Below are 13,676 nucleotides of genomic sequence, written 5' to 3'. Positions count from 1 at the left end.
TCCTAAGGTTGCCTTGAAAGCCAATCTGATTTTCCCCCCATTTCTACAAAGCTAAAATCTGCTCCTTAAAACTCCTCCTTCAGTGAATTTGAGGCCACTGTGGGAAACAAGACAGGAAGAATGGAAGAGTGAAATATTACCCACTCTCACCTCCCTCCCCAGAACTTACTCTATACTCACAAGAACTTTCCAATGGCCTCTGTACCAAGTGTTTAGTGAACATTTAAATATTTCAAGATGTATGAGAGATTATTCCCTGTTCTCTTTTATTCTAATAACAAGCTGTTCTGGGCTCTCTGCCAAAGACCCAATATCTTTGTCCAATTCTCCGTGGTTATGATTTTCTCTATGCCATGGTCACCACTGGAGAAAATAAAAGCAACACTGACCATCAAGACACTTACCTATAACCCTATTGTTTCTTACATAAAAAGAAAGGAGGCTGATATTTGCTGCACTGCAGTACTAGCATGAAAACTAGTGTCTCTCTGATGGGGAAAGGATGGCTTAGGGTTGGTTCTTATGAGTGGCCTGAACAGATGTCATTTGAGAGGTCCTCATTCACCAACGAGGAAATACTTTAATGTCAAAGAAACCATCTCTACCTCATTCTGTTCCACAATTGTAGATTCCTCCCTTGGGTCTTTAATAAGTTCTTATCAAAATGCAATTGAGAAAAAGTAAACAAACAAACAAACAAACAAACAAACAAAAAAACAAAAAACCACACTATATTTCAAAAGCCTTCCAAATTTTGTTCCTCAGAAAAAAAAGGCAAGATCAATAATCAAATAAGATTGGAAATAATAGTTGTAATCCATGACTAGAAAATATCCTAGCAGAGATCAAGTGACAGCAGGTGAGAACAAGATAGATAGAAGATGAAGACTCTATGATAGGTCCAGGTTGGCCCATGGGAACACAACTGTCCCCTGGCAAAGAAGGGTACCCAGAAAGGAAGGACAGAGGCTGAGGAGAATCCACACACCTCTGACCAGTCCGCTCCTATGTCAAACCCCAGAGTCCTTACCCGGTATTTCTTTTCTTGTTCAAATTTTTCTTCAAATTTCCGAATTTTCCGCTTGAGGCTCTGGATGTGCTTGGTGAGCTGGGTGATGGTCTGTGGCTCCTTGCCATCTCCACAGCTGCAGCGTGAAGAACTCCGCGGCCTGCAGTGATTACAGGGAGGAAGGAGTATCAAAAACAGTGGGCTTCCAGTAAACAGTTCTGTTGATCTACAAGCCAAAATTCCTGGATTGTCAGAGAAATCCAGAGGGAAGTTCATTATTTGATGAGGCCACCATGGTAACATCTGCTCATTAATGGAGACTCCCTATCACAAAACTCTGTTATGGGTGGACGTTACCTGGGACTTTAGTGTAAAATGTCAAAATATTAGTCCAGGAAATGCATTTTGTAAAGCTTAGAGGAGGCCAATTTAAGACTCGAAAGAGACCGCACCGTTGAGGTCCTGTCCTCAATAAGTTGCACACGCCACACCTGCCAACATTTTCAAGGAAGATTTAGATGAGTGGTTAACTTTTCTTGACATAACAGGACTTTTTTTAATATGATGAAAGGATGTGCCCCTTCTCCAGAAATTGCATACACCCCCTCACATAACACATACTTTACATGCAATATCAATAATTCACTAACTCTTTCAGGTCCATCGATAGATAGTTCATGGACCCAGGGTTAGATAAAATCAAGAAAAAATGGCATGAGTTCTGAGGGAGAAACCAGGGATTCTCCAGGCATAATTTTAGCCAGAGGATTCTTAATCTTAACTGTATATCAAAATTATTTGTGGAACTTAAACATAAATAACACACAGTTCCTCAATCTCAAATGCAAATTCCAAGTGGAATGTGTAGGGGGCAGGCATCTGATTACACACACACACATGCACACACACACATACATTATTTGGACAAGGGTAGCTATTGTAAGCTACCACTTTTCTAGAATCTAAGAAGAAATGTAGATGGACATCTCCAAAGTGTTCTCACAACTCATCCATGGATGCTACCACTGGACATGGAAAGAATATTGAGTTCGTCAAGAATGATATGTCTGATATGTGCATGTACATATACTTATTTAAGATTCTGTTCATTTCACCAAAAATGTTCAAACATGTGAGCCCCTGGGCTATCCTGTCTCTCGTGACCATTTCTTCCTGAGGTATAAGGCTTGCAATGGCATCCCCAACTAGCAAGTACACTGATTTTTGTCATTTATTGTTCCAGTCACGCAGTTGTGTTAGGCAGGCACATTTGTGCTATTTCAGTCATACTTCACTGTAGTTTATAAATGTGATATTTGAAAAACTGTATGAAACGAAGACAATAACAAAACAGTTTTCTTACATCATAAACTGCTGAGTGCTGGGTGGAGATGGGGCTGACTCGGGGTCTAAGTTGAATCTCTGACTTTGGCTGAAGATGGAGCATCGTGGTGACAGCAGTGGGTTGTCACCGTCGGTGATGTGATAGAGCAGCCTGCTGGTCCCCACAGACTGGAGGTCTTCTGGTGCACTGTCGGCCTCATTCTGCCCATCTTTATGGACTGGTGAGGGGTCTGGGCAAATGAGACAAATCATCAAGACTTAGAAATGACAGAGGGCTTGAGACTGTCATGTTCCTAAATAAAGATTATATGCATTCATTATAATGGCTTGCCTCTTTGTCATTTCTTCCTTCTGGGGATATGAAAAGCTTTCAAAATATTGTCATGTTTATTGTCACAGAACCTGGACAGAAAATATTACAAAGCTGTTAACAAAACAAATAAAACAAGTAAGTTTGGTATGAGTTAGACAATCAATACAATCCCAAACTACAAAACAATCCTCTTTTTATTTCACATTATTTGCATAAGTCAGAGGGTATATTACAAAGTGTTAGAGCAATAAAATGAAAACAATAAAATGGAGCTGGAGCAGAAGATTATAGATTATCAGGAAGAAAAGGAATAACAACCAGTGAAGGAAGAGAGAGAATGGAGTAGGAGGAAGAAAGAGAAAAGAAAAACAAGAGGAAGAGAGGGGAGAGGAGTCCCCAGAAAGAAAATTATTCAGCAGTCATCAAAAATGATGGAGAACTCTGCTTATCAACAAGGAATGATGTTCAGAATATGCTAAATGGGAACCACAAGTTTTAAAACAAAACATCCCATTTTATATAAACACACACGTTTATATGTACAAATAGATGCACTAAAAGATCAAAGGTTATGTAGCAACTGCAAAGCATGGTAGAATCAGGAATAATTCTATTTTTTTCTCTAAAACTTTATGTACCATTTTATTGCAGGAAAAACAAAAAACATACACAAAACCTGCTCCAAATCCTCTCCCCAGCTAGCCATCTCTGTCCCTGAATTCTCACTAGAACCAATCCCCTTTTAAGCTAGTTCCCCGCCTTGCGGTCAGTCCAGAAGGTAGGTACCCCTCTGCTATGGAAGTAAGGGCAGGGGACTGAGGCGCAGCAGCAGGGCATCAGATCATTAGGAAACTGAGTCAGGGAGCCAGAAGAAGGAGCTCTGCACCCTGGACTCTGTACAGAGTTATTCAAGAAGCAGCCCAGTCTCCTTCTCAAGTTTTCTCAACAGATAAGTCAGGACCAGCCAAGGCTTTCTCTTACTACTTCTTCTCTAACAAAAGTGGAAAACAAAAGATTTTCTGGATGAATAAGCAGAATCAGAAAACACTGATGATCTGCTTGTCCAAAATAAACACTTATCACAATTTGGTACCAGATGAATCTTAATCAGATTTAGAGTGAGTCCTTATTCTCTAGAATAAGTGACTCCTTATTCTCTAGAATTGCATTTCAAGATTGAAATGCAATCTGCTTTGTGTAACATCAAAGGTCTGATTAGGTCCTCTTGTGTTTTCAGTTGGCTTCTCCCCTGGTGGACTGTAGACTGGAGGGTGGATAACGCCTCCTATTTTGCCTTTGAGGCTCACTGACAGCACTGTCAGTGGCTGAGGCTAGTCAGAAATTGATGTGATGACAAAAGAGTTGGAGGGAGGCGAATGGCAGTGCCTCCAGCCCAAGGCAAGGTGTAGTGGTGTGACTGACACACATCACTACAGGCAACACCCTTGCCATGAATAATTTACCCAGAAAACTCTGCAGTTTGGAAACAGCCCTCAGGAGTAACCGGAATAAGAGTTACTAATCAATAACTCACAGCATATAATATCACCTTTGAAATACACCAGCAGGTGTATGGGTTCCTCATCAAATCCTTTTCTGAAACCACTAGGCTCTAAGAAGAAATGTGTTTTATTCATGTTACCAGTTTCTTGGAAATATCTTCAGAAATAATAATGGGGAAGAAAATAATCCTTAGCAGGCACCTGGGACCACCAAATTTTTGCTGAAATGGAAAAAGTTCTGAGATCTTGAACCCTTCAGCTCAGTTGTGGCCCCAGGGTCAAAATTAACAAGGTCTCTTCTTGGTTGCTGTTTTATAATGCCAAAATGGAAATACTTGGGATCCTAGTCACATGACTGTGAAGCAGTGCCAGGGAAAGATCTGTTTCTGGAACCCATAGAGCCCTAAAATATAACTTTGTAGAATCACAGATCACTACAAATGGCTTTTTAAAAAACTGCATTGCAACAGTAATTGCAAACCTCAATTTATATGGCATCTGTTTTCCCTTGGGCATTTGCGTAATTTACCATGTGGCCCAATTAACATCCTAACCTCCTTGCCTCCAATTCACTATTGAAGGAAGCTGTGAGCCAGAAAGATCCCAAAGCAACCAATTGAAAAACAATACAGTCAAAAACTGGTAATTTGGTAGCCTCTCAGTTCTTTGTCCAAACTCTCCATTTGAGTTGAGAAGGGGTTTAATTAAATCAGCTGACTCATGCATATGTGTGTGTATTTGTGTAGACAGAATTATTGAGCTCTTTGCTCAGAAGAGGCCAGTGTAGATTCAGAGCCAATGCTGCTGCTGTTCTGGGAAGAGTCCAGGCCACTGCTTCCAGAGCCTACTTCCCAGTAGGGAGAAGCTGATGGCAACATTGAACTAAGGTGGAACTTTTGTTCCCTAGGGGCACATTACTTTTTATCCCCAAGGAGGGGCATCTTGCCAGGGCTCATCCTGCAATGCAGTATGTTTTAGAGGAAAGGGTCTGGGAGTTAGGAGTTTGGTGCACCTATACTTTCTGTGGGACTCCAGCCAGTTTGCCCACCTCTCTCAGTTTCATTGTTTGGCCTGTCTTCCTCACAGGACTGTGATAAGAAAAATAAAAGGAGACATTCTGTACAACATTGTGCCAATACAGTAGTCACCACTTATCGGCAGGGGATAAGTTCCAAGACTCCCAGTGGATGCCTGAAACCACAGAGTGCATCAAACCCTATATATACTATGTTTTTTCCTATATAGAGAGAGCTTTGATAAAGTTTAATTCATAAATTAGACACAGTAAGAGATTAACAACAAATACTAAAATAGGACAATTATAACAAGATACTGTAATAAGAGTTGTGTAAATGTGATCTCTCTGAAAATACTTATTGTACTGTACTGTGGGCACCTGAAATGCAGAAAGCGAGACCTAGGATATGGGAAGACGACTGTAGTAACAATGCTGTTACTTATGCTTAAAATTTTGTTAAAAGGGCAGATCCCATATTAAGTGTTAAGTGTTTTTACCTAATTAAACAAATTCTTCTTCTTTGTATTTTCTAAAAATTTTTGTAACAAATGCAGATTAATTTTATAAAAAAGGAAAACATAAGTTAATATTAAAATTTGGGGGGAAAATAAAACTTTCATGAGAAGGGAAGTGAGAAAGCACCCTGGTGGCAGATAATAGTGAGCAAAGACTGTTAGTTTGAATCCCAGGCCTACCACTGGTTAAAGAGAGTTTAGAGATGTCGGACCTTTTTATACCTCAATTTCTTCATCTGTTAAACGGGGAGAATAATGGTGCCTGCCTCACATGACTAAGTGAACATAAAATTATTCTCCTACAAAAGTTTTGCCAGATCTAGATAAACTTATTTTTTTTAAAAATGTTCCAACCTACAGTATTTTTTAAATTTAAGCTTCATCCTAAGCAATGGCCAAGAAGTCATTAATTTGATGTACTAGTTACATTTTTAAGAACTAATACACATTAAAATTAATTCCTCCTAAAAGTAACAATATTCACCCATGCATCCTTTGTATAGAGTATTTGGTGAAACCTTAGGATAAAGCATAGAAACTACTGAACACAGTATCTATGAGAACCATTATTTTTAACAAATATTATTATGAAAATAAGAAAGTTGAATATTGTCTTCTCTTACTGAACACCAACCTCATTTGGAATCCCTGCAGGGTTATTGTGGAAAATAAGAACAAATATACCCCTTAACATGTTGTCACTACTCTGAGTCCCTATTTATAAAAATGTAATATTTATAAAAACATTGTTATTAGATATAGTAATCATCATATCTAATATTTATGAAGTGAGTCACTGTTTCCTCAATCTTATTCTGAGATTTTTTGCATGTATTTAATCTTCATAACAACTACATGAGGCTGGTAGTAAAATGCTCTCCATTTTAAATTCACTAGGAAAGGTTGCATAACTAGGCTATCTCCATTCAGGGAGAGTTTGACCAATGCTTGATATAGAAGACTCCACTTCTCTGACACTGGAAGCCAGAGTGTTTCTGGCAGCCCAGTCACTGAGCAGAAGGGAACATAGAGAAGAAAAGTAGTTACCATCAGTGTGTGAAGGCCAAAAGACCCCTTCTGCTCAGTCTGCAACCCCAAGCAGAAGCAAATGCTACATTACAGTGGTTAAAAGAGTTAGTCAGATTTAAAAATATATCTTTCTAATGTGAATTTTTAAAGCTATTCCAAACCTAAGTAAATCTCTATCTGCAAACACTTGAGATGGGGTGCTGAGATGTGTAGATCTGTAAAGTTGCACTCTTGGGATTTCCCATCATGGTGGGCTCATAAATAGCATTCAGGGACATTCCAAAATGCCAAACGTCAGCCTTTGTTGGTTTCAAACGCTATATAAGCCAAAAGTGTGTCCGTGGTTCTAATGAGGTTCAGGCCTTAGCATTCTCAACCAGTCTCTCTCAGGACAGACAGCGGGAGGATAATAGCATCACACACACACAAAGAGGACCACAAAAACAAAGATGAAAAACAACAGAGAAAATATCTGATGGATACATGATGGGTTCAGTTTTAGGTATGTTGCATTTGAGTTCCTGAGGCACTAAAGGGTTAGCTATATGGTTAGAGGGGAGAGAACATGGGTAAACCTGAAGTCATCCCAATAACCAAGGCCAGGAAAATAGATGAGCTTCCTTGGTTAGAGATCACTGAGAAAGGAGAAGCGGTATCATCATGTCAGGTGGGAATGACGGCAGATGAGAAGGGACTCTGAGTTTGGGAGACTGACTGAGCAGTGAGGAGGTCAGCACTCCAAGCAGTCCTATGTGTCAGTTTCTACAGATGGCCACTAGATGTGTTAGGGAGCTGGAGGGGTGGGAAATATGTCACCCTGAAAACAGGGCTGGGCTTCATGACAGTCACCCTGCAGACCCAAGAGGCAATTTGCCATAATGAATAAAAACATGAGCCACAGGCTCAGGAAGACCCAGATTCTCGTCCCAGTTTTGTCACTGGTATAACCTGGGATGCATTATTTGATCTCTCTCAATCTCATTGAATTTGAGAAATAACCAAGGCAAATGGCCAATGGACAGCTTCTGATCTCTGAGAACATCTATTACTCTTCCTATGTCACCAAAATGGAGCCAACTGCTCAGATAACAATGAGGCTGAACAATGTCCTGCCCAGGTCCAGGGTTCTGCCTGAGCTGTGGAGCTAGGGAAAGAGAAATCATCCATGATAGTGTGGAAGATTCAGAAGTGCCCTCTAGGGATACAGAGAGAGCTGGGTGCTGGATGCTTATCATTTTTCAGCCTACTTGACTCTCCAGGTCTTCTAGTCGATTCTTGAATAGTTGATCACCTTACTGGTACAGCTGATAAAAATCTGCTATTAAGATGAGAAAAGCTATTTTCAAATGGGAGTTTTCATTTATGAGCAGAAGCGCTATAGGGAGAATATTTGGGGAACATTGAATATACAAAGCTAACAGAAAGACCACTGAAGGAAATTCCAACCTTCGAAGTGGGCGATAACTTTACTAGGCTCATCCAAGTCAATTAGAAAGTGTAGTCAAGAATGATTCATCTCAAGTGTCATGAGTTAGGCTGAATTAGCCAATTCACTCAAGGAAGTTGGACCAGCAGCTCCAGATAGAGGCACAGGAATGTATGATTCTCAAGGAACTCAAAGAGACAGGACAGGTTGTCTACCTAGCCCTGGGCCTGGGAGCCATCCAGAGCAGTGTCAGACACCAAGCTTCTGGGCATGCCATCTGCTCACTTCCAGGCAGTCTTTCTATGCATGGAAAGCTGATACTAAAATAACCCAAAGAAAGGATTTTTAAAGTGACTAAAATATATAGGAAACCTGTGTGCAGGGGAAAAGTGGTAATTGAGAACTCTCTGTATGTTCAATTTTTTTGTAAACCTAAAACTGTTTTGAAAAATAAAGTTTATTAATATTTTTTATAATGACTATAGGCTACCGGTTAGAAGCCCAGGCTCTGGAGTCAGAGGCTTGGGCTTGGTCTGTGATACCACTTGTTGGCAGTTGTTACATCCTTGACCAGGTGAGTCTCTTCAAATTCAGAATTCTCATTTGTAAACAGTTGAAGACAAATATAATCAGGTATAATAACACAGTACTTGGTCTAATGTAAAAAGTGAATTAAAAAAATTAAATAACTACCTGGCAGTTTGGGCTGTAGGACTGATATTTCCTTCCTATAAAGCCGTTGGAGAAGTAGCCTCAGACAATTACAGTCATCTATACATTTTGAAATATTTCCTTAGAAAACAAGGGGTTAATGCGAAGTTCCTTTCTTCATAGTTTATGAAGATGGTTATAAAAGCATCACAGAAAAATTATTAATAGTAGATAACTTTTCTGGCCAAGTTATGTCATAGGTTTAGGACAGGACAGATTTTACTGTTACAAATGTAATTCCAAATTTAATAGGTAGTATTTATTCAGCCATCAGCTCTATAGATTATTGCTGTTATAAATACCTTTTGCTTAGGAGAATAAGTGTAATATCAATCATATGCAAGATTCTAGAGGGCACCTAGGGAATGAACAATACGAAATGTCATTTCCACTCCCTGAAAGTAGTTAGAAATTACGATAGAATACCTATTCAAAGACAAATGTAAGCATTATCAACTGGAGGAAAGGAGACATGAGTTCTGAGTACAGAAAGAATGCCCAGCTTTTAACATAATGATAGCTGACATTTATGGAGCATTTGCTCCATAAGGTCTTAATGCTAAGACCTTCATATGTATTATAGCATGCCATTCTTACAACAATCCTAGGAATTAGATAGCATGCTTTTTCCCATTTTAAACAAAAGGAACTGAGGAGGATGAGAGAGTAAATAACCTGTCCCAAATCACCCAAGTAGCATATGAAGTTCTGCAAGGAACTATCTTTCTGAGCAAGGCAGAGCCTTTTGCAAAGGGCAGAGTTGAATTAATGTTTTAAGAAATTAATTCAGTTCTAATCCTTGCAAGTGCATCCTGGATTAATCTTGTTTTACATTTCAGAAATGGCATGGAAGAAGAAATTTTTAAACAACAGTTGATATGAAAAATATATCTGGGTTTTCAAGAAGTCTATGCATGATTTTCATGCCAAAGATTGTTTTAAAACAAAACTGAATGATGATTGGGCCATGTTTTGCAAAGGATGCAAAGCTAACAATATGCAGCTAAGGGAAGAGATTAATTTCTGTCTTTATGATGGACATGTCAGTACCAATCCTTGCAAATGGGTACTGGATTAATCTTATTTTACATTTCAGAAATGGCATGGAAAAGGAAGCACAGAATGATAAATCTGAGTCTGCAGATGATGTTAACATTTTTCAGAGTGAAATGCTAAGCAACCACAGACCAAGCTCATAAACCATGAAGCAGAGGTTCAATAGTGGCAGATGACTTGCACTGTGGGCCAGTAAGTGATGCCATTAAAGAAAACAAAGCCAGCTACTCCTAACAAATAACAAGCACCAAGCTATTAGTTTAATCAGGTATGGGATTTGGGGAGCTCTGATAGAGTATACTGATATGACAAAAAAGCCAAGAAAATACTGTGCATCTCTAGCAAGGGTTTGGAAAACAATCCCACAGGCATAATTATTTCATATTTATTTTATAAAATGCCCCTGTTCCCATTTTCAGGTATTAATTCGTTTTTTTAAAATTGAGGTCATTGTAGATTCACATGCTGCTGTAAGAAATAGTAGAGATCCCTTGTATAGTTTGCCATTTCTTCCAGTGGTGACATTCTGTAAAACTAAAGTACCTCTGCTGATATTTACAAATAAAATATAGTTTTTGACTCCATGTGAAATACACTATGCAGTTCAGGTAAATATACATCAAGAGAGGCACAGGGACCTAGAGATGGATTCAATCAGGGGAGGCAAAATTACAGAAACAGAGGGGCTGTAGCAAATAAATCAACTACAAATCTAGGTCTCTTTAGTCTGCCAAGACAAAGTCAGGAATGGATTTTTAAAATGACTTTCAAAATATGTTAATTATATAGAGGGTATTTAGACCAGCTATATACTTCATTCCAAATTCTAGAATATCAGAACTTTGGGGACTTACCATTTAAGCTGGATGGTAAATAGCATAGTGATGAAGAGTTTAGGCTATGGAGTCAGAGTGGGGAAGGCCCCGCTGCCACTTCCCCATTTTCCACCCAACCACCCTGTACTCAGCAGCTTTGGGCCCTTCAGCCAGTGTATTAGTTTGCTTTCATGCTGTTGATAAAGACATATCCAAGACTGGGCAATTTGTAAAAGAAAGAGGTTTATTGGACTCACAGCTCCACGTGGGTGGGGAAGTCTAACATTAACGGCAGAAGGTGAAAGCCTTGTCTCACATGGTGGCAGACAAGAGAATAGAGTTTGTGCAGGGAAACTCCCCTTTTGAAAACCATCAGACCTCATGCGACATTCACTATCACGAGAACAGCATGGGAAAGATCTGCCCCCATGATTCATTTACCTCCCACCGGGTCCCTCCCACAACACGTGGGAATTCATTTTGGTGGGGACACAGCCAAACCATATCAGCAGTTGCATCTCCAAGTTGATTTCCCCATCTTTAATCTAGGGGTGATAATGAAAACTATATCATAGAGTTCTTGTAAAGAATAAGAAAATCCATCCACTAATGCCCAGTCCATCTACTAATGCCTGATACAAGTAAAGAGGTCATTGTTACCTAATGTTGATGTTATTCACTTAAGAGCTTTTAAAGCAAAGGTTTCTGAACCTCAGCACTATTGACCATTCAGCACTATTGGACCAGATAATTCCTTGATGGGGGAGAGGGGTGGTCCTCTGCATTTCAGGATGTGCATTTCAGGATTTTCCTGGCCTCTACTCACCAGAGGCCAGGAAAGTCCACCCCCTCATTAACCAGTTATGTCTCTAGATACTGCCAAATGTCCTCAAGGGGGGCAAAAAATAGACCCCAATTGAAAAACCTCTATTTTAAGGGAACCAACTTACGACAAATAAATGAAGTGCTACTTTCCATAATAGTAGCCATTTTTTAAGTTAAAGCATTAGGTGGTACATCCTGAATATATATAAAGGCTCTAGAAGGCTTTAGAAGTCTCAGTGTGTCTCATACACACACACAAACACACACACATACACACACACACACACACACACCCCATAATGAATTAAGTTTATAAAAGATATTTGGAAATTCTGTGTACTCCTGAGGTTGAATGAAGATCTCACTGACTTTCAAAGACTATCTGGGGTTGCCACCACATAGACTGAAATATCAAGTTTTATGGATAACCAGATGTTCCTAGTAGGATACCTGAAATGCTTTCCTATTCTAGAAATCTATTTCTAAATTGCACCTGCAGCAGGAACATATTTCATGTCACCCCTGGATTGGCACCATGTTCTATAAAGTATTACTGAACCTCCTTGCACTTCAGAATCACCAAGGGAGTTTTTCAAATGTGGGGATTCTTAGGTGTCATCTTTATATTTTAATTTTTCATTTTAAAGTAGGGATCTCAGACAGCTGTAAGTTTAATATGCATTTCCAATTAATTGAAAACTCTGGTCAAGTAGACAGTGTCTGGAAATATGAGCGAAAAGGTCAGGTTCTGGTTGACTCTGACCTACATCAACTTCAACTTTGGAAGAGACCTATAGATTATGCACAATTCTGCATGAGAATAATTATAGACTCTAAATAGACACACTACATTAGTGTCTTACCCAAATTGAAAGTTCAATTTGAAGATCAAGATTTTAGAAAAATATAATAAAGTACTGCTATGGAATTATTATTTTTAGTAACAGGTGTGCAGTTATCTCTGGTGACAGTTTTTGCTAAAACTCCAAACCATCAATCATCCTTGGTCAGACAGAACAAAGGTTACTATGCTGAGTCATGTGCAACATGAACAGTCCTTCTCCACACTCTAAAATCACAAGCAGTGGAAAAGACAAACCTCATTCCATTTTCCATTCAACCACATCAGAATGGGTGCTTACTAATTCCATGCTGGAAATATTTGCTTCAGCTGTAAGAAGATATTGATAGAGTTAGAGGTATTTTGAGCCTACTGTGTGGGTTTCTGCCTTAGTCAGTCCTGGCTGCTATAACAAATTACCATAGACTGAGTGGCTTATTAACAACAGAAACTTATCTCTCACAGTTCTGGAGGCTGGAAGTTCAAGATCAGGTGCCAGCCTGGTCAACTTCTGACAAGGGTTCTCTTCCAGCTTTCAGAGGGCTGACTTCTTAGAGTCTCACATGGAGGAAAGAGGGCAAGCTAGCTTTCTGGACTCTTATAAGTGCACTAATCCCATGGCCTAATCACCTGCCCAAGGTCCCACCTCCAAACTTCAACATATATTTTAATAAGTTGTTGGGGAAACACAAAGATTCCGTCTATAACAGCTTCTGTCTCACAGGTTGTGGTTTGCAACCTACAAATAGGGTGACCAACTGTCTTGGAATACCTGTGAGTGAAGATTTCTTAGCACGTGGGATATTTAGTGCTAAAAATAGGACAATCCTATGCAAACCAAGCCAGTTGGTTACCCTTTTTATGACCCCAAGCTCCCTTGCAGCCGATTTCCTCTCCATCATTTTTCCCTAAGGGCCTTCTATTGCTCAAATCTGTCTATATCCCCATCCCACTCACTCCCAACCTGTGGACTTTCTCCTCCTGAAATAAGTAAGCAGATGGAGCCAACTGGCCACAGACCCTGAGTTATAAGTCTCGTGTGATCTGTGAGCCTTTCCCATTGGCAAAATTGAGGTAGAGCAGAGTCAGACAGAACTTGACATTCTCTCCCAATTCAAGACATGGTCCACTTGAATAGTGTGGTTCTATTACTCAGGGGGATTTATGAAACACACAGATTCCAGGACTTTCATCCTAGACTGTCTGGAGAGGATGCCAGAGAATCTCCATGTTGGAAAAACTTCCTGGTAATTATGATCCAGAAGAAGGTTC

At 39.6% G+C, this 13,676-nt stretch overlaps 1 protein-coding gene across 8 annotated transcripts in view; it reads right to left on the bottom strand.

Moving 5' to 3' along the window:
* The window catches only part of FAM13C (family with sequence similarity 13 member C), a 113,079-nt gene that overhangs the window by 20,632 nt on the left and 78,771 nt on the right, over positions 1-13,676 (bottom strand). For all 8 annotated transcript variants that reach the window (XM_077946731.1, XM_077946733.1, XM_015147582.3 and 5 more), the window contains 2 exons: positions 2,373-2,583; positions 1,031-1,169 (listed from right to left, as the gene is read on the bottom strand). In XM_077946731.1, the coding sequence (XP_077802857.1) occupies positions 1,031-1,169; positions 2,373-2,583 (350 nt within the window). The remainder of the gene's footprint in view (positions 1-1,030; positions 1,170-2,372; positions 2,584-13,676) is intronic.

The sequence above is a fragment of the Macaca mulatta genome, chromosome 9 (genome assembly GCF_049350105.2).
Source record: "Macaca mulatta isolate MMU2019108-1 chromosome 9, T2T-MMU8v2.0, whole genome shotgun sequence".
In the NCBI taxonomy this organism is placed as follows: Eukaryota; Metazoa; Chordata; class Mammalia; order Primates; family Cercopithecidae; genus Macaca; species Macaca mulatta.
This window is presented reverse-complemented; position numbering and strand designations above follow the sequence as displayed.